The 27,075-nt window shown below is 42.2% G+C and overlaps 2 protein-coding genes across 5 annotated transcripts; one reads left to right on the forward strand and one right to left on the reverse strand.

The window, feature by feature from the left end:
- Nucleotides 1–38: 38 nt before the first annotated feature.
- sept7b (septin 7b) lies at nt 39–11,906 on the reverse strand. Of its 4 annotated transcripts, none has more exons than XM_034553157.1 (15): nt 11,667–11,906; nt 10,216–10,223; nt 9,799–9,901; nt 8,118–8,224; nt 6,988–7,088; nt 6,698–6,832; nt 4,958–5,075; nt 4,375–4,467; nt 4,192–4,288; nt 4,055–4,106; nt 3,771–3,899; nt 2,786–2,806; nt 1,818–1,953; nt 1,435–1,577; nt 39–1,296 (listed from the first exon to the last, which is right to left on the reverse strand). In XM_034553157.1, exons 1-15 carry the CDS (start codon nt 11,668–11,670, stop codon nt 1,257–1,259), a joined length of 1,287 nt encoding a protein of 428 aa, XP_034409048.1. In that variant the 5' UTR covers nt 11,671–11,906; the 3' UTR covers nt 39–1,256. The 4 variants fall into 4 exon arrangements, with proteins under 4 accessions (XP_034409048.1, XP_034409047.1, XP_034409046.1 ...); XM_034553156.1 differs by having other exon boundaries at nt 9,799–9,898; nt 10,216–10,226; XM_034553155.1 differs by having other exon boundaries at nt 10,216–10,226.
- A 1,504-nt stretch (nt 11,907–13,410) lies between these two features.
- nek10 (NIMA-related kinase 10) lies at nt 13,411–26,722 on the forward strand. The gene is made up of 35 exons (XM_034553685.1): nt 13,411–13,481; nt 13,590–13,650; nt 13,772–13,896; nt 15,519–15,614; nt 15,684–15,768; nt 15,852–15,893; nt 16,287–16,365; nt 16,498–16,565; nt 17,103–17,182; nt 17,260–17,346; nt 17,520–17,744; nt 18,415–18,554; nt 18,930–18,991; nt 19,123–19,194; nt 19,290–19,354; nt 19,467–19,569; nt 19,680–19,808; nt 19,906–20,043; nt 20,685–20,730; nt 20,807–20,928; nt 21,554–21,656; nt 21,741–21,816; nt 22,432–22,561; nt 22,658–22,728; nt 22,936–23,128; nt 23,242–23,320; nt 23,419–23,478; nt 23,738–23,783; nt 24,000–24,028; nt 24,098–24,198; nt 24,345–24,455; nt 24,815–24,920; nt 25,089–25,135; nt 26,000–26,067; nt 26,215–26,722. Exons 1-35 carry the CDS (start codon nt 13,411–13,413, stop codon nt 26,219–26,221), a joined length of 3,123 nt encoding a protein of 1,040 aa, XP_034409576.1. The 3' UTR covers nt 26,222–26,722.
- The last annotated feature ends 353 nt before the right edge of the window (nt 26,723–27,075 follow it).

Below are 27,075 nucleotides of genomic sequence, written 5' to 3' on the forward strand. Positions count from 1 at the left end.
AATTAATTAAAAATTAATAAAAAAACATTTCACTCCTCCAGTATCATCACAGGTTTATTAAGTGACTTTGTACAATGCAAATGAAAAATAAAATGAAAAATACAGAGATGGAGTACATAGCCAAAGCAAACTGCGGCGTCGACTCTTCATTTTCCACAGATCGATACCGCAGAGCGATTGAGATAACGTTTATTTTTTCAAAAAGCATTGATGGATCGCCGTTAAAACGTGAACGTGGAGTTTCTGTTAAACAGCGGACACCGCTCTCAAGTCTCTTAAGGATTTATTTTTCCTAAACATACAAAAAGAAGTTTATTACTCCAGCTGGCTCGGTATATATATATAAAAATAAACTAAAGTGAAATATAACACTTAAGACGATATAAATGGTGGTCCAAGGCTAGTGGGAAATAACTAAACACAGAGGGGAAAGGAAAGCATTACATTTCAGGAGGAGAAAAAAAAAAAACTTTAGCCGTGGGTTTTTTTTATTCTATAAAAAAGGCCCAAGGTGCATTTTATTGTTTTTCTTGCTTTCAGGTTTTCTTGTTGTCTCATTTCTGTCGCTCTGACGGAAGGAGGGTTCAAAGTTTACCCTCGAAACCAAACAAAAAGATGAGTTAATGCCTTGTCCTCTTCTTACTTTAATACACGAAGGAAGATCATGTTAATGTTCATATACCGTTACTTTCTTTTTTTCCATGTAAACAAATAAAATTCACCAGAACTCGATTGTACAACAGTTTTTTTTTTTTTTTTTTTAGTTTGTGCTCTCCATAAAACTGTACACAGTCATTTAAAAGCAAAGAAAAAAAAGAGAGAGAGAGCAGCAGGTAGGGGCAACAACAACAATAATAACATCAATAATAATAATTAAAATAATAATAATATGGGTGTGGCCGTTCTGAAATGGGGTTATTCTTTTATACTTTGATGTTGAGTCCCGAGGCAGCGGTGGGGGGGCAGGGGGGCTCTGTGGTGGCGGTTCTGACCGGACATTCAGACGCCCTCCACCTCCTCGCATACCCGCAACACCCCCCTCTAGTGGCTGGGAGCAGGAGCACAGCTGTGCTGGCAGACGGGAGCAGGAACGGGACACAATAAGGGGTGGGAGGAGAGAAAGGGAAGGAAGGAGAGAGAAAAAAGAGGAGGAGGAGGTGGGTGATGTCAGTGCCACACACGGGTGTCCTGAATCGGCAACGTTGGCAAACGAAAAAAATAACTGGAGTTGGGGTCGTCGTCCTGCCGACTGTCTCCTAAAAGATCTTGCCTTTCTTTTTGTTTTTCTCCAGAGTCCTGCAGGAGGGAAGAGAAACACAAACACTGCAGCATGAAATCCAGCTCTTTTACTTCAGCTTTGTATAAAATCTACGTGTCAGATGGCCACTGTTCCTTTATTGTGCAGGTATATTAAAAAAAAGCTGCCTGCTGTACCTGGAGGCCTCCATCTTCTGCTGCTCCATGCGCTGCTGGGCCTCCCAGTTCGCCCTCTCGTCCTCGAACACGCGCCTTTTCTCCTCCAGCTCTCGGTGCTGCGCCTCCAAGTTCTTCTTCATCTGTTCGTGGCGCCGCTGAAGCTGCAGAGAGACAAACGGGGGGAGGGGTGAGGAGTGGGGGGGGGACGTCAGTGCTTTGAACCCGGTGCTTTGCAACATTCTTGCGCAAACACTCGGTCACACTTCTAACCGCTGAGGCGCGTCAGCTCAAGAGGAAGGAAGGAGCTCAGACAGATGAGTAACTTCACGAGGAACCGCAGTATTCATTAAACCAGGGTGTGTGTGTGTGTGTGTATGTGTGTGTGTGTGTGTGTGTGTTACCTCTGCTTCAGAGTCTTTGAGCTTCTGCACTTTTTCCTTGACTTTCATCTCGAACACCTGCTCCATCTCCATCTCCATCTTCTTCATCTTAGTCACATGCTCTCGCCTTTCCTCCTCCATCTGGGCCAGGGGACTCCTGCACAGGGAGAGAAGGAGCGCGTGCGCACACACACACACACACACACACACTTAGATCAGCACTACAGAGCATACACAGGTCTTGGCATACTCATCAGTTTGCATTGTTAGCACTAATCGACCCCCCAAAAATAAATACATCATGTCTGGTAGCAGGAGGGTAAACGGAGCGAGGGGGAAAGATTTAGGAACGAAGGGATCCAACAAGGCGTAGAGAGGAACAGAATACCAAACCCACCGGGAGACTTTCAGGAGACCTGCAGGTGGGGGGTTAAATGTTAGCGAAGCTCATCGGGACGTTTCATTGCAGCGTTAGTGGACAGAGACCCCGGCATGAACCGCGTGGAGAGGTTACCGGTGACAAGGAGGCAGATTCACCACGATTTGGGTGTTTCAATTATATATTGGAAAAGAGGAAATGGCTTAAGGAGACAAAAAAATGGGGAAAACTGCGCAATCACTCCATACGTGTCATGCACCGGTCTCTGTCGGTTCTACGAGCACGGCCGAGGTGGAAGCAGCAAGCGGAAAGATTCAAAGGCTTTGCTGTCGGGAGGGAAACAAAATGAAGGCTTTCATTCATAGCTGTCAAACTACATCCATAAGTGAGACAATTCACAGGTTTTATCTCCCGCTGATCCTGGACTGGGTAGAAGAGTCTGGTGGGGGATGGGGGGGGAGAAACAGCATAGCAGACTTAAGTCAACAGGGAGGGAAGGAAACACCCGTGTGCAGCCAGCAGGGGGCAGTGAAGGGAGTGCAGAGAAACGATCGCCATACAGGAGGGCCTCAAAAATAATAGGAACAAAAAAAAAAAAATCACCACTTACATTCCTTCAACTGTGTCAGGTCTAAAAAAAAAAAAAAAACACATACGACCAAAACACACACACACACACACACACACACACACACACACACACACACACGCACACACAGCATGCGATAATGAGTTCATGCACTAAAATAAACCTCTTAGACGTGTCCTTTTTCACTGCGAATGGGAAAAAAATAGAAAGCTTGGAAACGATAACAACGTGGGTTTTGAGAGCGGTGTGTCGAATACATTAGAAGAGTTGGCCAAACGTTGAGCTGTGAACATGTGTGTGTGTGCGTGTGTGTGTGTGTGTGTGTGTGTGTTAGAATCAGCGGTGTAAGGCCTCCAGTCAGCTTCAGACCTGGAGTTCTAGCTTATCGAGTTAGCCATGTTGCTTGCGTCTACAGGAATGAGGAAGCCGCGCAGGAGTGTGTGCAAAGTGGAGCAGCGAGTGGCTGCAACGTCACCGACTGGGAACGAACGGGCGACGGGTGAAATCCCCCAAATTAGACTTTTCCCATTTAGATGAAAAACGAAATACCTTAATGAATTAGGATAAGAGTACATAGTCGACCATCTACAATCAATATTCTGCCAATCGAATGTCAACCGTGTTGCTTTATCAGTTTCTGCAGGTTCACCAAGTTAAATGTTAGCTATTTTTTATAACCTATATAATACCAAATGCAGTAGAACACAATGTAATACCCCAAAAGAACCAGTAGGGACGATGAGACCTACACTTATTTATTATTATAACATTTATTTAAGTATTTCCCAGCATTATATATACACACTATATAATTCCCAATGATTTATCTAATCAATTCCATTCAGCCTCCTGGAACGACATCCTAATAATAGTGTGAACATTAAGCTGCAGATCAAGCCTAAAAGCTCTTTTGGTTTAAATAAAATAAAGCAGTCGTGAGCATTATTATTTATTACTTAGAAGTGACCCTACTCCCCGTCTCTCGTGCACTTTCCCCAGGACTTACTTGGTGGACAGTTGACCTTTGGCCCTGTTGTTGTCCACTCCGTTGTAGGTGACGGCCGCCAGCTTCCTGCTGCGGTAGTTTTCGTAGTGGACGTTGTTTGTCATGTCCTTGAGGTCCTGCATGTGCGTTCTGGGGGACGGACGACAAAGCATTCAACCGGCTGCATCGCTGTCATATTTAAACAATGACCGATCTTCATTTATTCCCCCTTTTTTGTAAAAGGCGATCTTATGTTAATCACAAACTGAGTCAGCAGTATCGCTTTATTAACTGTGAATCATCACCTGATGAGCATATCTCTGAGGATGGTGAAGTCGCAGTGGTCACCGTTTTCAACTGGAAGGGAGAACAGGAAGTCAGTCATCAGACAACAAGTCCACTTCCTGTTTGTTTTTTTGCCCTGTGGTAATATTTAACTGACCTTCTGCGACCCCCCAGGGGTATTGTCTCCCTCGGACTCTTTTGCTGTTCACCTCGATGATGGTGTTGCTTCCTACGACGGCCAGCGGCAACTTGTCCTAGCGGGACGACAAGATTCACCTTTAATAAAAAAAGTAGTGCTTTAAGTATCTGGGTTTGTAACAACCGGGGGAACACGCGGTACCTTTATCTTCTTCACCAGCCGGTTCTCTTCTTCGTCGTCCGTCTCCGGGAACTCGTAGATCTTGATCTTGTGCTCTTGGATTTCACACATGATCTGGAGGGGAAAGATCTTTTAGAAACTCCTGGAAACTTTAACTGTGCGACACTGGCTGCAACATATTCTTTGTTCTGGTTTCAAGAATTATTTAGATCAGATCGTAGATTATATTCTCCTTTTTCTATCAACAATATTAACACTGAAGGTTCTACCGTTACCTCATATGTTCCCAAGCTCAAACTCAGCATGACTTCTTGATGTGGACTAACTATGCGCGTTATTTAGCATCTTTTACATCTCAAAAAGGAACTACGTATCAATCAATCTTTGAATATTGTTATAAATGTGTCATTAACACACAAAAAACAACTCACAGCGGTTTGTTCATGGCTGAACAAACCGCTGTGAGAAGCTATTTGGATCTACTTTATTTGGCTTTGCTTGGTGAAGCACATTTTCCCCCATCAAACTGACAATAAATAAATAAATAATAAAAAAAAGATGCTTGTGTTTTCTGCAGTCGAATGCAGCTGTGGAAACCACTGACCTGCTTCTTGAACTGGTGGCATTCCTCCGGGGTGAGGGTGTCTGCTTTGGCAATCAGAGGGATGACATTGACCTTCTCATGCAACCGCTTCATGAACTCGATGTCCAAGGGCTTTAGTCTGCGAGGAGATAAAGACGGTTTGAGGTTTGACTGGATACGGCAAGCAGTGTGAAAATATGTACCTCAAACTTAATATTGATATCTCACATTAAACTGCCTGTTGAGCACATTTAGGATCAACATAATGAATCAAACTGTTGTCACACGCACGTTTTGGAGCTACATTTAATTTGTTTATATGTTTTGGGCTTCCACAACATGAGGATGAGTGGAGCGTTACCAAATATAGAAAAGTATGCGTGTGACTGCACGACTGATGGTTGTAAATGTCTAAGAAAATGAAACCTGGTAGTCGTGAGAAAAAGCGCCGCCATTCTTGGATGAATAAATAAACATTCGACTTTCCTGATTTATTGAGTAAGATATTCATCTTCTTTGGTTCTTTTGAGTGCACGTTAAAAAAAAAAAAAAAAACGTAGAAAATAGTGACAAATGCCTCTCACAATATTCCAGAAAGCTGAACTGTCCAAAACCTAAAAAGACATCCACGTTATTATATAGATGTAAACCCAAGACATGGAGAACATCCTCACACAATATTACATGGAACAAGGTAATCAATGGCCTTTTATTTCTGAAACCAGAAAACGTCTCTCATAATTCAACGTTCAGACCGTCCCTCGGTGTTGGAGGTCATTGTGCTGCTGTGTGAGAGCAGTCAGCTGGTGTTATGAGGGGATGCTCCGTGTGTGTGTGTGTGTGTGTGTGTGTGTGGAGACATACGCTGCCCATTCTCAAGGCTAAAGTACTGCTTGTGTGGGTACAGAGGACAGGCTTGTACAAACACAACGTCTCACTGAGGACACACACACACACACACGCACACGCACACGCTAGTTAAAGAGTTCACATTACTGAAAATGTAATCACTGAAAAAGTAGCCATGTGCTACAGAAAATTGAGGATAGAATCCATTGACAGGAGAATCATAGGAGGCCAGTGAAGATTCACACCTCTACGAACATATCAGAATTTTAAAACAGCTTTGCAGAACAGGAAATAACCTTTGAAGTTTCTCGATTACACTTTCAGCTTCACCACACGAGACACAAACACGTCCTCAAAAGAAAGATAAGAGGAGCACATCAGAGCAGTGAAGCCGACTCCAGACAGCTCTGGTGGCTCGTGAAGAATAAACAGTGGAGGTCAAATTCCACACAGTCGTCTCTTTATGAAATATGTGGCGATCAGTGTCATCGGCTGGGCGCTTTGCCAGCGTCTTCACCCGTTTACAAGTTTTAACCCAAATTCTGCAAGACGAGCAAGCTGCATTATCATCGTTGTATCTGTAGTAGATAAAATAAGTTGCTGCGTGACCTCGGCTTCACGTCGATGGCCACCAATCCGTTTCCAAAAGCAGTGGAGAGTTAAGCGTGTGGCTGGAAAACGCTAAAGGAGGAGGAGCCTTATTGACTACCCTTTCCAGGGATTTGAACCAGCAACATAACCTGCTTTTCTGAACGTTGACCTCCCTCTCGTGTCCCTCCGTACACTATTCTTTACACTGTTCCTGCTTCCGCTGCAAAGTCCTAATCGATCCTGACTTCTATTTCCTCGTCAAAGAGTTTGATTCTCGCCGGCGTCAACGATATATATAAAGAAACGGATTAATTGACTCACCCGTGTCCCGAGGGGGCAATGAAGTACAGGCAACAATGAATTCGGCTGTCGGGCATCTGTCGTCTGTTTACCCGGGATTCCGAGTTCAGGTAGTCTTCAAATTTGCTGTCTATGTGGTCGATGATCGGCTGCCAGCTGCGTGAAACACAAACGACGGCTTGCGTTGAACACAAATCCTCCCCACACACACACACACACACACACACAAATAGGAATACAGCGTTGACATTTTCGGGATCCCAAATGAGGGAATGTGATCCGGGCCGAGCTGAAGTCGTGGCGACCCTTACCAGTTGCTGTTGTCGACGGCATCTCCGAACCCCGGGGTGTCAACTATCGTGAGCAGCAGCTGGACGCCACCTTCCTTTATTAAAACTTTGGACTGCTCCACCTGGCACAGGAAAAAGAATGAAGGGGTTTAAACACAATATAGAAAAAGGAGGTGTGTCAAATCATTATCGCTGGAAGCAAAAAAATAGCGTCGCAGATCATATATTCTACATACATCTTCTTTTTTTTTTTTTTTAAACACTTGAAGCGCCGTGTCTCAATAGGCCACGTCAGACTCTGCTATTAACCAGCTATGCCGAGAAGCCACAAATACACACAAGCATCTGGAGGTCACTCGAGTCAAGATTCAGGACGACGTTGTGTAATCGGGGAGAAGAAGATGAAGGAATTCAGGGCGGGACCCGACAGCGAGGCTGGTTTGAACCGTCACAAGAGACCCGTCGCAAAATATACGAATAGTTGTAAAAGGACCGGAGACTTTTGTCACCAAAGCCCATAATTATATCCTCCATACAATGTTCAATTGTTGATGTGTATAACAATGATGCTGAATGACTGTTTCTTTGTTGATAAGATCATTCTTTCTGTATTAAACAGAGCAGGTTCGCTGGCACCGGAACACTGCAAATAACAATTTTTTTATTAACAGTGCAATCTCGCGTGTTTCTATTATAATAAGTTAGGTTTAGGGTGCTTGTTTTGGTCCAGTTGCTGCTGCTGCAACTGTTCATTTTATTCATCTTAGAAGACTCTAAGGTTACTCCCGAGTAGATTAACTGCGAGAGCACGCTGAAAGAAAACAATAATTAAGTCGCCATTTATGTCATTAACACAGATGTACAACGAGACGGTGCACAATCCTGTCGTGGTCACATTTTCAAATAAAACGTCACATTGAAAGCTGCCAAAGCAGTCGGTGGTTAGAGCCTCTTACCAGCCACAACCACAATGTGTAACAACATTTCAATGACATTTTTTTCAACTCTAATATTTGGTCTACTCAGTGCTGTATGAAAAACAAACATGTGGCCCATCCAGCTCTGTGTATCCAAGGTTTTTAGTCGTTGTTGCCAACACCGTGTGCAAACCGCCTGGCTAAAAGATTATGTAGGTATTTGCCCAAATGTACCTGGACAGTCTTTTTTATTCGATGTGAAGGTCCAGGATACTCTGCTGAATACAGGTCTGTTAGGAACAGAGAGTTGATCAAGGTGGACTTGCCCAACCCCGACTCACCTGGAGAAAAGCAAAAGGAAGAGAAATCAGTATTTCGGGCTGCATTACTTGGAATAAAACATGTATATTTGTTGTATTATATCCACACAAAGATCCCTGTTGACACCCTAAAGACAACCAAAGGCCACGCCGTCTGTCCGGGGATGAGACTGACATTTGCACCAGGACATTAATTCATTGGGGTTAACAGTTAAAAGGCTATGGAAACAACACAGACAATGGCTCTTGTTATGTGCAGCTGACTGGCTGTGTGGTCTGGGAGGCTTCTCAAGCTCGGTGGGCCGCTGCGTGCCCAGTTTCCAAGCTCCCGATGAAAAGAATCGTTAGTGGAAAACGACCACTGACACTGCCCGCCTTGGCCGAGGGCCCCAAGTCAATATTTAATAAGCCACCATTTACACCAGAGCTGCAGTCAAAGGCTATTGCGTGGCACTCGCACTGTGGCATTTGTTTGTCGTGCATTTTCCTGCTACGGGTATGCGCTTGTTAAATTTACTGCAGTGTGCGGTGATGACAGGCCTGTGAAAGGAGTCTCTCTGCAGTCTGTGAACTGAACAGGTTGTTGGGTCATGCATTTCACGAGGCATGGGCAGACGTGCTGCTGGTGATACCAGTGCCATCTTCCCCTTTCTTTGATCCTCTTTTACACCACACTGGTGACCCATTGCGTTGCACGACAGGGACATGTGGGCTCACAGCGCATCAGAGCCAAGAAAAGCTCTGTGTGTGTGCGTGTGTGTGTGCACACATTCAAGAGGGTGATACCATGAAACAATGGCAAGCATGTATCTACCAACAAGCCTGGAGGACCTCCTCTACTTTCCTTATTGCTAGATGCAACGGCATTTGTTGACGTATTCACAGATTACAAAAATACGTTGATTGGCATAATGTGCGCCCAGTCAACTCCTCTCGAGAATACGCTCCAATTAAAATCTTTTTTAAAAAAACCTCGCCCACGATTCAATAAAGTGTGGGAGTATTTTAGACACTTTGACCCCGACAGTGTGGTGCTCTGTACACTCTGCCAATTGAAAATGATGCCGTTATGGTAATTTAAATGGTACAACTGTGACCATCTGAGAAAATGGACTGTCGTTACCGTGTGTAAGACATTCCTAGTGTCGTCGAACGCAATGGGAGATGCGCTATTCTTAGAGGCATGCTGGGTAAATTCTGGTCGGTCCCACCACAGGAAATGGTTTTGACCCGAGGAAACATTTTCCCTCCGAACGGGGGGGGGGGGGGGGGGAGACGACGACTGATCAGTGGAGGAGGCTCTTGGCTCAGTGTCAACCACCACATCCAGACGTTTTTTTTTTTTCTAAAGAATGTCTTCCAGTGCAGCTCTCGATAAATCCATCCCAAATGTTTCTGTTCTGGCAGACGGTGTCAAGGACCCGACATCAAGATTAATTCAAACAGCAAAGCACCGCCCCCCCCTTCTGACTCAGCCTCTATCACTACAAAGCTGGAGGCATGTCCCTTGTGCATAAACAAATGCCAACCGTCACAATTACAATGATTCATACGAAAGAAGAGCAAGCGGAGGGCTGAGCAGCGTGCGTTCTTACCCACGACCATCAGGGTGAACTCGAAGCCCCTCTTGACGGACTTCCTGTACACTTGGTTGGGGAGGCTTGCAAAGCCAACATATCCTTCCAGGTTCTTTTGCTGCTGTAAGAATAGTAAAAACAAATTAAATGACACACATTAAATCCACAATTAAAGATAATCTTGCGCCACTGCTTTAAAATGTAGGAGGAAAAAAAGGAAAATCGATACTCCCACACTGCCAAAACTGAAATATACTCCCGGTCTTCTAAGCACCTGAACTCTACATGGTCCCATCCAGTAGATTCCAAGTAAGATAAACATCTTTTATTTTTTATTTTTTAACAATTTTGTTTGACAACTTTTCATTGAAGACATATATAATTGAATAAAAAGCTGTCGGCTATTTAAGGTATAGAGATCATTTAAATACCTACCGTTTGTACTGCTGTTTTGTGTCGATCAAAAAGGGAAATGGAGTCCAAATGTGCAGGAAAGGCCAGCGTTCCCAGGGGTCAGAAAGCCGAGGGAAAGAGCACAAAAACAAACAAACAAAAAGCAACAGAAAATCAATCTCAGGCCATCTGACAAACAAACCGCTCCGTCTCCAGAATCAGTTTCCCAAGCTGAGAGAAGCTGGAGGCACAATAATTCAGGATCTTGGCTACTGTAACTGTAACACAGACAAGCTGGCCAGGGTTGTACACATATTCCACTCTACTTGCTCCTTTAATGTCAGTAGCGCCATAAAGCGAAGCCCGTTCACTGTTCACAGCTTTCTTTTTCTTCTTCTTTCAGCCCGTGGCTAGGAGAGGATTTCTGCCTTCTTACTCTGGAGCATCTTGCCTGCCAACCATCAGCAAACCCACATGTCTCCTGCGTGACACTGTGACCTTTAGCGCAGGATGTATTGTTTAATCTCAGCAGCATCCTACTGCTTGTGAATCATTATGTACCCGCGTTCTGCAGAAGGTTAACAAAACCAACACTGTTTATTTTTTTTAGATTACAGCTGGGGTTTTTTTTGGGGGGGGGGGTTATATCTAAAAAGTCAGAGCTGTCAATTATTAAATGCCAACTGTGTGTTCCCCTTTCTGAAAATGTCTGACAGGTCTGCTTATTAATAAGGAAGTGATGATGTGTTAGAGATTATAAAAAGTGTTTTCAATTTTGAAGGAATCATTCTGGACTTCAAACAAAAATCAAACATTAACTCTTGAGGTACTAGATCCACTGTAATCCAGATTAGATGGCAGCCGTGCCCCCCCATTAGGCATCACACCGAGACAAATCTTCCATCTTTGGCTTCGTTTGCCTAACCTGGATCCTCCATTCATGGCAGTTTAAGCAAATTATCGATCTCACACTCACACACAAAGCAGCCCCCCCATCTGTAGCACACACACCACAGAAAGTGGTCATGACGACCGTCTTCAGTATAACATTGGGACTATTTTGACGTCATTAAAGCTCGCGAGCAGTTAGCCGTTTAATCCAACGTTCCGACACCAAGTTAGCTAGTTAGTCCAACCAACTGCTGGTAATTAGTAACGAGCTTTAAGGAAACAACAGTACAGGTCGCCCCTAACACGGGTCTTAACGTGGCTTCTTATGCGAGCCATGAACACGAACGGCCAGGCTGACTGGGAGACTTTGCTAAAAGGCAGGAAATGACTCCCCCCCCAGTCGGGCTGTGCACCCTGCTAGCTCGGCTAGCTCGCGAGCGACTGGAGGCGGACGACTGGGGCGTTGGTTGCTCAGACAACTGCAGAAGCTAAATAGCGGCACGGTCAAATTAAATATATATATTTTTAAACCAAGCGGATGCAGACCAACACGAGTCGTGACAGGCGGAGGTTTACACTGTGGATACGGCGCGCGCGCTCACCCATAACGTTGTCGCTCCCTGCCGCCTCAAAAAAGACCGATCATTCACGAGCCGACATTCCCCTTCTCGCCGATTTTTTTGCGCCCGAGCTACGCAGTGTGAGGCGCGCAGGGGCTCGCGTGCCCCGACGTGCTTACGCCTCGAGGCTGACGTAAAGTCTACGTGAATCACAAAGGGAGGAACGCTGCGGCGTCGCGAGAACTTATATTTTCCTCGTATTGGGCTTGATGAGTTCTCGCGATAGCTAGCTAAATACTTTTCTCATGTGTTCTTTTGATCTAATTACGCGTTCTATTATGTCACTACACTCGTACAGTTTAATTACATAATGATTAGTTAATGATGGGGCTGATTTCAATTTAAAATGCCATTACTTGGCTATTACTATATAAATGTTGTATTACTAATAAGGTGAACAATAATATAAATCAAACAAATCTATGTTCCTCACACTTATAATGTATTTTTTAGAATTGTGAACCAGAATCTTTTACATTTTAATTAGTTTTACAATTTTGTACATTTTAAAGACTCTAATTAATTATTTAAGTATAAGTATAGGGAGTATACAAATGTCATTATACATTTTGAGCATGAAAAATAGTAGCTACAACGTAGCATTCATTGTAAAGTTATTAATTATATGTGGTCAATTTATTTATTTTTTGTTTTATTCAATAATATTATTGTTTCTCTACCGTTGTGTTGAGCAGACTACATGTTTGCAACGTTTGTATATTTGAATGTTTTTTTTCCAATAAATATTGAGAAGAAGAAAAAGAGTCCACTACCTATTTGGTTATTATATATTATTAATATAGTGATATATATTATATTACAGAGCTGTGTTTGTCTCCGGTGACGGATAGCGTCCGTTGTAACCGCGGCAACCGGGACTCTCTTGTACCGTTCACCCGGATTGGTTATAAACGTCGTGACACTGAACATCGTCTTCACTCATTTGCTCATGGAAGGGGGCGTCTGCTGTTATATAAAAAAACTATGTCGCCGAAGGATATTTAATGAAACAAACAAATATTCTTTATAGCTAATAAAAACCAACTGCCTGTACACGTTGCTGAAGGTAATTACTTTTCTTGTTCTAACTGCCAACCAACTCAGTTCAACCAGTCCAATCCAGTTAGTCCGTGTATCACAGAGGTGGAGGAGGTAGGCTGCTGTGTACTCTGTTACAAGTAACTCGTGCATTTAAAATCGTACTTAAAGTAGGCAATATTAGTATCAAAATAAAAGTAGCCTCACCCAATTCAGCTGGAGAAAATAAAAAATATAAAAACAGGTAAGCTACTGCAAAGGTCAAGAATATTGAATATGTAATATATTTGCTTTGAATATGTAAATAGCTGTACAAAAAAAGACGTTGTAATCTGCAAAATATTGACCAATATTATTGTATAATGTTCATTTTAAAGTGTTACAAAACAAAACGCATTATATATATTGTTTGTGTTAATAATCTAAATCTGAAAAGTAACTTGGGTTGTCTAAAACATTGTGTAAAAAGTGCAAAATTTGCATCCAAGGTAGTGAAGAAAGTAGCATAAAATAGAAAGTACAAGAACCTCAAAGTTGTATTTAAGTAGTGTACTCAAGTACACTACTTAAATACAACTTGTATATTCTCATAATCACTTTTATCAGTGTGTCACTACTATCTAAATGTCCCTTTGTGCCTGAAGTTGAACAACAGGTCACACATGGAAACAAAGGAGGGACGCTGAAAATGTCCAATCCAGTTAAAAAAGTTAGACAAGGAGAAAAGCTTCCCTTGAAATCCAAAGGAATCCAAAGCAAGTAAGCCGGGTGATGTGCTCCCAGTCATTTAAAAAGCCTGTTACATAATTCAAGATGAATTTCCCTGATATGTTTGAAGCACATCGCCTGATGAAGCCTGTTCTGTAGGGCATCTCATGACCTCAGGAGGCTTCAGTCCCTGCTGGCCAAGAGCGTTCCCAGACGAGAGGTGAGATGAGCACCAACAAATGATCTCCACACGGAGGCAGCGGGGTCCAGATGTGATGACCAAAAGCAGCTTCTACGTGTTCAGGCCTGTGTGTATGTGTACACGACTCCCTGTGTTGCAGGTGTCAGCGCCGAGTCCCAGTAAAGCGCGCGTCAGATCTCAAGGCCTGCATCCTCCAAAAGACACTAACAGACAGAGGAGTGAGAGCGACATCGCCAGCGAGGACTCTGAGCTGGAAAAGTTCAGGTTTTCATTCAATTTCCTGTCGTTTGTTTTCCTCCTTTTATAATCTGAAAGCTACTTAGGAGCACAACACACAATGAATAGGCTTCCAGGGCTCAACTTCAGCCTTTTCTTAAGGCAAACACATGCACTAGTGTAAAGAAAAAAAATCCAAAGTACACATTTAGGTGTGAATTATACTACTTTGTCTATTTGCGTCTGTAGATATTGCTTAAATTCCCCTTTAGATAATACTGCATTTGCATATTTAAACATTTCATAAAACTTGTATGACAAAAAAATATTTGTCTTCATGTAAGTAGATTTATATTAGTTAAATGGTGATTTATATTAGTGAAATGACAAAGTGTATGTCATTTCCAAAACATATTCTTTCAATCTATTCCCATTCTCCATAAGCAAGCCATCAAAATACTTGATAAAAAACAAAAACACCACCATCACTGCAATATTCTCACAAAACACCACATCCTGAGTTGGGAGAACATCATTAAATTCACTGATGTGTGTCTGGTTTTTAAAATTTTAAATGGTATGGCTCCGCCCCCGCTTAGTGAATTTGTTAAACAAAGCAGTGAAAGCAGCAGACTCACTAGATCTGCTACAAGAGGTGATTGTGTCATTTCATATAGGTCGAGCTCGTTTAGCAAGTCTACATTCTCAGTGAAGGCAGGTCACTCGTGGAATGCTCTGCCACCACACATACGTGCACACAACACGTACAACACGTTCAAGCATAACCTGAAGGAATGGCTTGTTGCCAATCAGGTGTGCAGTCATTGATGTGCTGTCTGTCCTGATGCTTGTTTCGGCTATATGTGCATTTGTTTTTTATGTGTATGTTGTATTGTAGCTGGGTTTGTTCTGCCTGATGCATGCTGCCACTTGTATGTCTCTGGTCTATTGCTGTACCCTTTCTTTTTGCTGTGTATTGGTTTTGTTTATATGTTGTTGTCAGTTTGTCTATGAATTTTATTTCCATTTTTATTTTGAGATTTTGTTATTTTAGGCTGCCTTAAAAACATCTGGCCAGGGACAGCAGATGGAAATTAGCCTCTCTGGCTAACTCTGGCTCACTTACAGTCCTACTGTTGATTAGTGTGCATTGTCCCTGCAAAATACATGAATAAAAAATATATATAAAAAAAAATATAAAAAAAATTGGAAATCTCCATTTCAGTAATAGCACTTACATACTTCAAACTTTGAAGTTTAACTTATATCTACATTCTGGAGGTTTTTTAACATATATCTAATATGCATACTATATTATTGTGTGTGTATATATAGTAAACAAGATTCTGAAGCTGGACAGACATCAGATGCACACAGATTCTGTCACATTTTACTCTGCATGTGACCAGAGCAGAGAGTTGAGAAAATAATGAACTACAACACCCATGATGCAATGCATTTTGATGTTATTTAAGTGGACCCTGTCACACTCAATAGTTTTGAAGGATATAGTATAGTTTTGTTGATGGTCGAACATTAATTATGATCAAATACAATCGGTAATCTGGACGTAATTATACATATATATATATATATATATATATATATATATATATATATATATATATATATATATATATATATATATATATATATGTTTATGTTTACAGCGTCACATACAGAGACCAGAGGTGTTTCAGCAGCCACCCGATGCACAAACTCTTCTCTGCCATTCTTGCCTCCTTGGTGAAGAACAGACTCTGCAGGTAAAGCATCCTCAGAAACACTGCAGCGCTCCTTCTCCTGTTTACCGACAATGTTCACGCCCCCTTTAGTGAATGGATCGAGCACGCGCCGCCCGAGTCCGCCCTCGGAGTTCTGATCTGCTTACGATTATTGATCAGAGATCCCTGCCATCAGGTGCGACATGGAAGTTGATTTTGGTATCACATGAATATTTCCACTGTATGAAAAAATGTTTTTTCTTTCTTTTTTCTTTTTAGAAAATCCTCCATCAGCTTCAGGGCGTTCCTTTACTTGCCAGGGTAAATAAACGCTCTTTAAAGATGTTTCTCGGTGTTACGGTTTATCAGACGACCGTGTTAACTGGAGGCTTTTCAGCCGAATGAGTCCGTTGTTGTCTTGGTTACGACGGCCGTTCGAAAAAATAGGATAGAGGACACGGTGTAGCTGTCCTCGTGAATGCCTGCTTGGTTTCAATTGTGTAATACAGTGTCAAACCCTCTCATGTACATAATAATATATACTATACAAATTAAACAATGCAGCATTCACGAGGGCTACGTGTCATCTTCCTATTTTCAACAGCCGTCTGTAACTACGACAGCAACGGACGCGTTCCGTTCAAAGTCGCTAGTTAACACGGTCGCTTCTTAAACCGTAACACCGGCCTAAACCTGCATTCACCTCTCTCTCAGCACATGGAGCACGTCACTGCCGTGTATACATCTAGCGGCGAACAGGCGCTTGCTGTGCAGAAGCTGGTCACCATGACCTGTGAGTAATCTGAGGGCAATATCAACACAAACACACACACACACACTCTCACGAACACACGCACACGCACACACACACACACACACACACACGCACGCACACACACACACACACACACTGATTGCTCTGCAGACATGTTTCAGAAGCTGTCTGCCGTCGGGGGTCAAAGGGTCTGGGTGATAGAGAGCGGTGCTCACGTGGTGAGTGATACTTTGAGATGAGGTCATCTGTGATTATGTGTTGTGTTTGTTTTTCATGTCATTTTAACGACTGAGATAAACTTCAAGCTGTAAGACTCATTCCTGATGTTGGTGCACTGGAACCGGTCACTCACTACTTACGGCTTATAATTTGTGTATATAGTAATTTGTCATTTTTTTAAATTACAAATTGAGAATGGAAATACATTTTCCCCAATTTATAATCTTAATGTTAAATGTCTAGCACCAACATCAGGCTACAAGGATACAAGATATATTCTAATTGAATGCACAGATTGCCGTATCATTTCTTATTGAGGACATTCTGGCACATCACATAAAAGAAAGTCTGTAAAAATGCGTGTGAAGAGGCGATTTAAAAGAGATAACTGATTCTGAGAGCCCTACACCTCCTCAGGCAGGCCGTGATAGTCAGCGAGTGTCTTTATCTCGGTTCATAATCTGACATTTATCTACATTTCATGTGCTTCGTGGAGAAAAAACAGACAAGTCTCTCATTTAGTAAACCATTTCTAGACCCTGGTGAAGCTCCTCTCCACAACAGATAGCAGTGTGCTGCTGGGAGCCCTGCTGGCCCTCACCACTTTGGCTGAGAGGTAACCAAATGTGGCATTTAATGCATTAAATACATGTATGATCTCCTCCGCTGTAAGCCATTTGCTTTTCCCTGCAGCCCAGAATGCAAGCAGGAGATTGGCCATCTTCCCATAGTGGAGCACCTTCTTGTAATACTGCAGGAATACGACCTGCTGTCAAAGAGGTTAGACACAACAATTCATCTGACGGTGACAACAAATACAAAGAAGTGATTTCTAGTGATTTCCTTCCTTCACGAGTTGCTGATCAAATACAAAATAAATAAAAATAATGAAAAACAAAACTAAAAAACCTTGGAAACGAGCGAGGCCACACTGAACCTGGCGTTTCCTCCAGGATGAGCGCGGAGCTGCTGAGGCTCCTGACCCCGGTGAGGCAGGTGAGGGCCCAGGTGAGGGAGCTGGAGGGTCTGCCGGTGCTGCTCAGCTTGCTGTACGGCCAGCACCTTAAGCTGCTGTGGAGCGTCGTCTGGGTCCTGGTCCAGCTCTGCGAGGATCCCGACACCAGGACGGAGATCCGAAGCTGGGGCGGGGTGCAGCAGCTTCTCCGGCTGCTCGACAGGTTTTTACGAAACTGAACGATTTTAAAAGCGTATTTTACGTTTATATTACATGATATGAATTTGAATTGTTGAGACAGATTAAAATAACAATGATCAAAATCTAACCAACAGAAGCCAAGATATGATGACTTTTAGTCTCTAGTGGTCAAGTGCGATAAACTACGGATCCTACATTTCCCACAATGCAACTCGATAGCAGCCTTTAATGGATTCATTATCTCAGTTTGGGGGCCTTCAGATTTATAGAAGAAACTGGGGCATGGAAAGGCATCAGAGTTATCAGGCAACCAACAAATATGCTGTCAGTTGCATTATGGGAATTGTAGGATCCAGTGATTTTGGTGCTCATGTATGAGGAAGCATATACTCTCAGCCTCTGAAGCATCAATTTGGACCCTTCCTCTTTTTGAATCTGTCTCATATGAGTTTCCAACTTTATAGAACATGTCTGCAGTACTTCAGAGTATTTGGAAAGTGAAAAGGTTCAGATTTATATCGCCCAATACCACAACATTTACCACAATACTATACATCATATAGAAAACGACCAGATTTCCCCTCCAGAGTATTCTAACAAGCCAATGATGGAGGAGGCAATTCCGAAGCTTTGTTTTCAAGTGCTGTTGTTGGCATTATTTAGCCCGGTGACACACAACGTAACCCTCCCAGTGACAGGCAGTACGTCTGTGACCGCTCGTCCATCGAGACGCTCTCCAGCGCCAACGCAGCCGGACGCGTCCACAGGGAGCACATCAGGGAGGAGCTCAGCCCACAGGAGGAGGCGGACAACACCGTGGCCCTGCAGGCAGGTCAGGGACGATGCAACGCACACCACGCATTGCACGGAAAATAATTCACTTGAGAGTTATTCTGTGGTGTTAATTATGCAAAGTGGTGGAAAAAAGGCCTGTGTGCACAGGAAGTGAAATAGTCAAATATTTCCTTTTTTCCAAAGGTCTAAAGAAACAGACAAATTAGGGTTAAAATAAATAAAATGATGTTATGTCTGTCCCAATAAGATAACATTGGATTTTCCAGTATACAGCTGTCCGTGTTTTTAAGTCTCTTTTGCTTCCTGAGTGCGTTATTAATGCTCACAGCTGGTTGTTGGACAGTCTGAGACTTTAAGATGAGCGTGTATGAGTTCTTGAATTAAGTCGTATCCCCTTTAATCCCTTTTCCAGCCTGCTGCACGGTGCTAACTGAGCTCAGTCTGGATGACACATCTGCTCACCACATTGTGCAGGTAATCCAAACGTCTGTACACGAAGAGCATTGAGAGGATGGGAATGAATGAAGTATGACTTTATATCAAGTTACTATATGTAGAACATTTAAAAAACACTGTCAACTAATTTTTGACATTTCTTTTCTCAGGAAAATGGGGTTTACATAGTCTCAAAGTTGATTTTGACACACAACTCTGGACCAAAGGTCACATCTTTACAGGTAAATGACTTCAAATAGGTTTTTAAATGTCACTATAATGTAAATGTAAGACCACCTGAAAAGTAAAATGTTGCTAATTTTGTTTTGCAAAATAGTGCTATGCGTTTCGGACCCTCCGGTTTCTCTTTAGCGTGGAGAGAAACAGACATCTGTTTAAAAGGTGACGTTACAACAACTTAAATTCATTTAATGCATAATTTGGCTACTATTGTGGAAATAAATCTCTTTAAAATGTTCTCCAATGCCGTTATGTCATCTCTTATGCATTTCAGACTCTTTCCCACGGACCTCTTTGAGTTGTTTATTGACGTTGGACATTACGTGCGGGAGCTCGCGGCCTACGAGGGACTGCAAACCAACGTCTCACTCTACACCGTAAATGCATTCATCTGTTTATTCAGCTGCTTTTTTACATAAAAAAGAAAGAAATATCACTGTTCTTTACCTTGAAATGGGATGGACTTCCTGCGTGTTTTGTAACGCAGGAAGAGGAACTGGGCAGTCTGCGAGAGGGCATCGAGGCTGCGGACCAGAACCGACCTCCCCTCAAAGTCATCAACGGGTACTCCATCCTGGACCATCTGGGCACCGGCGCCTTTGGAAGCGTCTTTAAGGTCAAACGGCAGCATTTTGTGTTTTGGGTCAAGTTGGTTTTTTTTGGGCTTCTTTGAAACCTCGTGCAAACAAGCGTCGTCTTCTCACATGGTACAGGTCCGGAAGCAGAGCGGCCAGAACCTCCTGGCTCTGAAGGAGGTGAACCTCCATAACCCGGCGTTTGGCAAAGACAAGAAGTCCAGAGACGGCAACGTGGAGAACATCATCTCGGAGCTCACGATCGTCAAAGAACAGGCACAAAGTTCCAGTTTACTGAGGCTGTGATTCATTTTTAAACCTGATTTTAAATCCTGGTTTAAAACCAAAACTATAGCATATAATTAAAAAAAGATCAAATTCAAACTTTCTTCCTTTTTAAGTTTATATTTGTATTTAAATTTCATTCTGTTGCACCAAAACTTAGGACTTCAATTTAATCTGTGTTCCAGTATTAACTATTAAATGTACAGTTTTCTTACTGTGAGAAGAGTTTTCACTTTACTAAATGTTTTTAAAGTATAAACTACATCTTCTCTGCCGAGCCGTTATGATTAACTCTAATTAGCTAGCGAGCAAATATTTAATGTTTTATTATTGGAATAAGTTATATTCGTTTATAGTTTACTTTCTAGGTTCCGACAATAATTTATTTATTGGTTTTAGTGCGGATAAGCAAGCATCTCCATGTCGATTAAACTTTAATCTACTAAACGTTGATTAGTTTTTTTAATTGTGCAACAGAGCTTTTGCTTAATTTAATTTAAACCTAGTTTTGCTAAACTCTGACTATAACTAATCGTAGTTTAAAAATAATCCTTGTTGGCGCCCAGCCATGGGACTTAATTTAATAACATGTATCTGAACACAATATATTTTTTATTGCGTATCTTTTCTAGATGACGCACCCAAACATTGTTAAATACTACAGGACCTTTTTGGAAGGTGAGGATCATTCAACGATACGACAATATATTGTAATCAATACATGAGAGGCCCCTCATCGTACTCCTGACTCCAGGAGACAAGCTGTACATCGTGATGGAGCTGATCGAGGGCGTGTCGCTGGCCCAACACCTCAACTCTCTCAACGAGAAGCAGCAGAGGTTCACAGAAGACCGGCTTTGGAATGTATTCATACAGGTAACAGCTCTGGAAGGTAAATCTCCTTTTGAGAATCTGCACTCGGAGAGGAAAAAGAGCCGAGTAATCACTTTTGATCCAAAGGTAGAAACCCTAAAACAACCAGAATGCACTGGGGTCGTTGCAGACTGACCGTATGGGATATCTCAAATGCCTTCTGATCTGGAACAGACGTCCACGTGGACTGAAGGATGAACTGATTCGATTTTGAGTGGTCAAAAGGTCAAAGGTCACTGTGACCCCACGTCTGTCCCCCATTCTCGTGGACGTGGTGTCTCAGGAACACCGTAAGGGAATTTCTTCAAATTTTAGGTTTCGTTTATAAACAATTTTACGGGGGAACAAAAAAAAAAAAAGTACTAGAACCTCGCAAAAGCTTCGGTTGTATTTTGCTGGTTAATGAGAAGTGGGCCTCTGGGTGCAGGCAACATCCCTTTAACTATCAGAAGAACAATTATGTGGGGGTACTTCAATATTTGCTGTGGACATTGTTAGAGGAAGTATTCAGATCTTTTTTACTTGTGTAAAAGTACTAATACCATCATGTAAAAATACCTCAATATTTGTCAAGTTGCGATTGAGAGCACGTGATATTAGAAAGCTCAAAGTCTCCATACTCCCTCAGATGTGTCTGGCGTTGCGGTACCTGCACAAGGAGAAGAGAATCGTCCACCGAGACCTCACGCCAAACAACATCATGCTGGGGGAAAAGGACAAAGTCACCATCAGTGAGTGTCGACCGTTCATCGCTCCTCCTCCCGTCTCAACGTAAGAGTTTAACCTTTCATAAATTGTCTTCCTTCTACTCAAAGCCGACTTTGGCCTCGCGAAGCAGAAACAGGAGAACAGCAAGCTGACGTCGGTGGTCGGCACCATCCTCTACTCCTGGTGAGGGAATCACGGTTTACCATCCCGCTGCTTTTAGAATGAAATGGTCTTAATTTAAGGGGGTCGAGTTTCCATCAGGACCATTTATTTCTCTTTAAAACCTGCTTACTAAGAGCGTCTTAAATTAAATGTCTAACTAAGCTTGGTGAGAGAACACCAGAAGGAGGTGAGAAGTATGGCTGTGCTGTTTTTCATGTTCCTACAGCCTGCGAGCAATTTAGAAAAAACAGCAAAAGCTGCAGCTCGAATGTGTTTATGATCCTGACAACAGTTCTGTGTGTGTGTGTGTGTGTGTGTGTGTGTGTGTGTGTGTGTGTGTGTGTGTGTGTGTGTGTGTGTGTGTGTGTGTGTGTGTGTGTGTGTGTGTGTGTGTGTGTGTGTGTGTGTGTGTGTGTGTGTGTGTGTGTGTGTGTGCGTGTGTGTCTTGCAAGTGTTTATGAGGATCTATTTAAGGGGGAGTCCCTGAGAGTGAGGTCATATTTGGACACGTGTCCGCTCTCTGTCAAAGACCTGGTTACAACAAGTTTGGTAGTGAGGATTCCTCTCATCAAAGGTGATGTGTGTGTGCGTGTGTGTGCGTGCATGTGTGTGTGTGTGTGCGCGTGTGTGTTGTAGTCCAGAGGTGGTGAAGAACGAGCCGTACGGAGAGAAAGCTGACGTCTGGGCTCTGGGCTGCATCCTCTACCAGATGGCTGCTCTACAGCCTCCGTTCAACAGCAGTAACATGCTGACGCTGGCCAGCAAGGTTACACACACACACACACACACACACACACACACACACGCCTCCAACAAGTTTTCCTCTCGGCCGTCTGCCATCCTTTGCTTCTCATGTCTGTAGATTGTCGAGGCCGTCTACGATCCCATTGAAGAAGGAGCTTTCTCAGAGAGAGTCAAAGACATGATCCGATGGTGAGGCTTTTATTTGGATTATTATGGTTATTGATGTATGAAAAGTCCACTATAGTTTATACTGTATCCTCAACACATTACTGGCACTCATTTCAGTATATTGATGATAAAAAAAAGGCTTTTATTGGCTTAAACTCACAGGGTTAGGGTGTATCACATTTATTAGAGTGTATATTACTATCAGAAGGTTATCCCCCCCCCCGTCAGGTGTTTGAGTCCAGATGCGGACCAGCGGCCGGACATCGTGGCCGTCGGCTCCAGGATCTCCGACCTGGTGATGAGGCTGATGGACGGCCTCTACGCCTCTCAGGGTGCGCTGGAACGGAGAGCGGAGAGAGACAGGAAGCGAGCGCAGACGTACTTCCTGGAGAGGCACGGGAGCCGGACGGACCCGTCTCAGGTGAAGTGGATTTTTGGAAAAGGCCGATTTAAAAGTGGTAAATACCGTGATCTTTTTAGTTTGTCCTGCAGGTTTTTTTTTTTAAATGCACGCTGCACTTTTTTTTTTTGCAGGACAAATCCTTAACGAACACTGAATCTCCAACTCCTCGCTCTCCCGCAACCGGCAGCTCGAACCAGAACATCGGTCGAGGTGAAACTATTCACGTGCAGCGCTGAATTTAATTAACACGGGCCGGGAAAAGATTTGGATTTATATATTTGTAAATAAATTACGGGCCGTGTTTTTAGATGACGCCTCAGACGGGGATGTCGACATCGACGCCACCGGCTTCACGGGGAAACACCGCGGTTAGTTCTAACTTACAAGATACATTATGAGAGTATTTATCGTGATTACATGACAATGGGCCCCTGGATAGAGACATGCTAAGGGCCCCACCACCTGGGTCAGGGTGCGTGGGGATAGGAAAGACTAGTCTCTTTGTAGTTTTAATCTTTCTTTGGTATCGTTGAGTCTCTTCCTGGTTGGCACATTGTTGGCCATTCTTTCTCCAGATTGGTTGATTCACTGTATTTTTGATTTTGGCTTGTTTTATTTCTATCAAAGAATTAAAGTCCAGTGCCGACAATACACCGGAACCAACTCAATCCGGGTAAGTTAAAAAAAATCTGTGTGGTCAGCACAAAATGTGTATATATATATATATATATATATATATATATATATATATATATATATATATATATATATATATATATATATATATATATATAATTTTGTATACAATACATATCTCTAAATGGAGGCCATTGTTCACATTTGACCCAATTCATTGACCTGCCTTTTTTAAATGTTCCTCTCGTCTCAGCGGTGCTGCAAAGATTAAATCGAGACCAGGTACCGATTCATCCTCAAGAATGATATAAAATGTGTCCGTCCTGTTTATTTAGTGTGTGTTTGGTTCAGTGTCAGCAGGGATCTGCGTCTCCCAGGACAAGGTTCGGCAGATCCGTGATCCCATTCAGAGGCTCCTCGTGCAGCTGCACAAAATTATATACATCACTCAGGTAACGCCACTAATTATATGGGTCGAAACGCGGCCATTCTGCTTTTATTTACCTGAATTCATCAATCTGAAAAAACTGTTACTCAGGACCGATACGGAGATGTTTATAAGAAATATATATCCCCCCCCCCTCTCCCTCCTGTCCAGCTTCCACCAGCTCCACATCACAACATTAAGCGACGGGTCATTGAAAGATTAAAGAAGTTTCTGTTCCATGTTGGGAGCGATCCATACAACCTCAAAGTGGAGCTCAGCAAGGTTTGTACGGTCGGAAAAACCCCAAAATATACATCGTCACATAAGACCAAGAAAAGCTTGAAAATGTACGTGTTACTGGGGTAAAATCATTAAAGTGGTGTTCATTTGTGATACTTCTCAGTATCATAAACATTTGTTTGCCGCAGAGCTTATTTTTCTGCAAATAAAATCAAATTTCCTGTTTGTTGAAGAAAACAATTGAGAGTCTGGTTTGCAAAAATACGTTATTTATCCGTAATTCATAACTGAAAAGGTTTAAACTATAGTACACAATCCTCCTTTTAGTTATTAATAGTCAAACAAACTGTAAGATCCCAATTCTGTTCTACTATTTTGAGATATTGGGCGTTTCCCTGTAGCTCCTCCAGGCGTCTCCAGAGCTGATGGAGTTCAGCACAACCAGTTCAGACTGGTGGCCTCTGGTCCACCACTTCACGGGAGACCCCCGCGCTGCCGACGGCTCAGGTGAGTGACATCACACACAGAAACCCTGCACATCTGCTCTTACGTAACCTAAAAAAAAGAAGACATTTTTTACTTGATCTGGTGCGTTTTCGTGCCTTCTCTAATGTTGCTGAATGTAAAATAAAAAAATGCCAAGAATGTGATTTTCTCTTTTTCTGCCCCTCACAGGTGATGACGGGAATCTCAAAGATGGAGTCACCTATCAGCAGATGCAGGTCTGTTTTTTTTAATTTATATATATATATATATATATATATATATATATATATATATATATATATATATATATATATATGGACTTTTGTGTGTCCTGTTCTGAAACGTGTCATTGATTTTTTTGGTGGAAATATGTAAGGTTTATCAAATATATCACCTTTCATAGATCAACACTCCAAAGGGCTTTACAATAATGCAAATAAAGAAATAAGACCATAAAACAGTAAAAAAACAAAGAATAAAACATAAGCAACAACAGACCTTAAAGGCTAAATTAATAAACACTCGATGCTCATTCTCTTCTCGATACCACTCTCATCTTTGGCCGTTAAATATTAATTCAGCCGGGAGACGTTAGCTTAGCTTAGCACAAAGACTGGAAGCGGTGCTAAACGGGTAGCCACTGCGTCCAGCACACAACCTCCGTGAAACCACAACTTTATTTATACACACAGATTAAAACAACAACAAGTTAGAAAGTGTTCATTAGTGAGATTATTATCATATTGTTACGCTTACGGCAGAACCAGGCTAGCTGTTTCCCTCTGCCACCAGTCTTTATGCTAAGCTAAGCTAACTGGCTACTGCCTTATATGTACCGTACAGGAAAGAGACTCCTCCAACTGCGAGATGGTGTAAGATGGTGAATGAACTATCTCTTCCATGCAATCAAGAATTTATCAAACATTTTCTTTAATATAAACCGCCGGTGTCAATACTTTAGATGTGTGTTAATACGTGAGAGCAAGTGTCTCCTTTGTTTTCTCCTGCTGGACCTACCGTCTCATTTTGGAACATAATTATTTAATTTCCTCTTCGTGTTCATGTTGGATGTGACTTCCTGTACACATGTTCCTTTTCAGGGGATCATAGAGGAGCTGCTGGAGGAGAACAACTACCACGAGGCGACACACAGCAGGCGAGATCAATCGTAATTTTATTTTACTGCCACCAATCAGTTTGTTTGAGAACTTTTCTTGTAGTTGCAAAAATATAACAGAAATAATTTCGAGAATTTTAATTTCTTTGGTTCAGATGATCAACACCTTTTTATGCGTTTGTGTGTTTTTAATTTTAGGATCTGAGAAAAGAAAGGACCATGAAAGCAAGTGACCATCGTCCTCAGATGTCACGGAAGCAGCATTCATAATTATAATAGTATTTGTTTGTCCAATTTAGCTCACTTATTGTTGCGATAGGGCTGCTTTACTAAAAACTGACATCACTTTATGCAATTAAGGATTATCGTCACGATTGTCTCAATTATTTTAGTAATCGTTGGTCCATAAAAACGCCAGAAAACGTTACGTCACAGTTTCCTAAAGCACAACGACAAACAATCCAAAGATTTTAATTTGCGTAATTCTTTTTTTTTTTGTAGATCAAATTCTCAGGACCAGGATCCCTCGTGTTTCTAATGGCTGCGAGCCAAATGTCCTCAAGAGCTGATAAGAAACCAAACGTTTACCTCGATTTTAAAACACAGAACAATGTCTGTCTGCTGCATATTAACTCTCTAGATAACGTTATCATTTTCAATATGAATAACGTCCAAAACATACTTTTTAATCACAGAATGTATGCACTTTCATCCAAAAAGGGATTTGACTGTATAATCTGTTTCAGGGATATCTATTTTAAAAAAGATATACAAAATAAACTATTTAATGCAGACAATGTCCGTGTCATTCATCACGTTAACACAGAGTTGGAGTATTTCTGCTTTATTAAAGTTAATAGTGAGCTGAGGAAGGGTTTGATGTGCAGCAGTAATTTGTGTCGAACAGATTTGCTTTGATTTGTGCAAAGTAGGCAATTAATTTGAGACAAAGCATTGAGTGTATACACATGTGCTGTGAAGGGAACTTCAAAGGAGAATACAACCATCTGCAGCCCAACTACAGGCCTATTACAAAAGTATTACATTAGTTTATGTTGA

The sequence above is a fragment of the Cyclopterus lumpus genome, chromosome 16 (assembly GCF_009769545.1).
Source record: "Cyclopterus lumpus isolate fCycLum1 chromosome 16, fCycLum1.pri, whole genome shotgun sequence".
Lineage (NCBI taxonomy): Eukaryota > Metazoa > Chordata > Actinopteri > Perciformes > Cyclopteridae > Cyclopterus > Cyclopterus lumpus.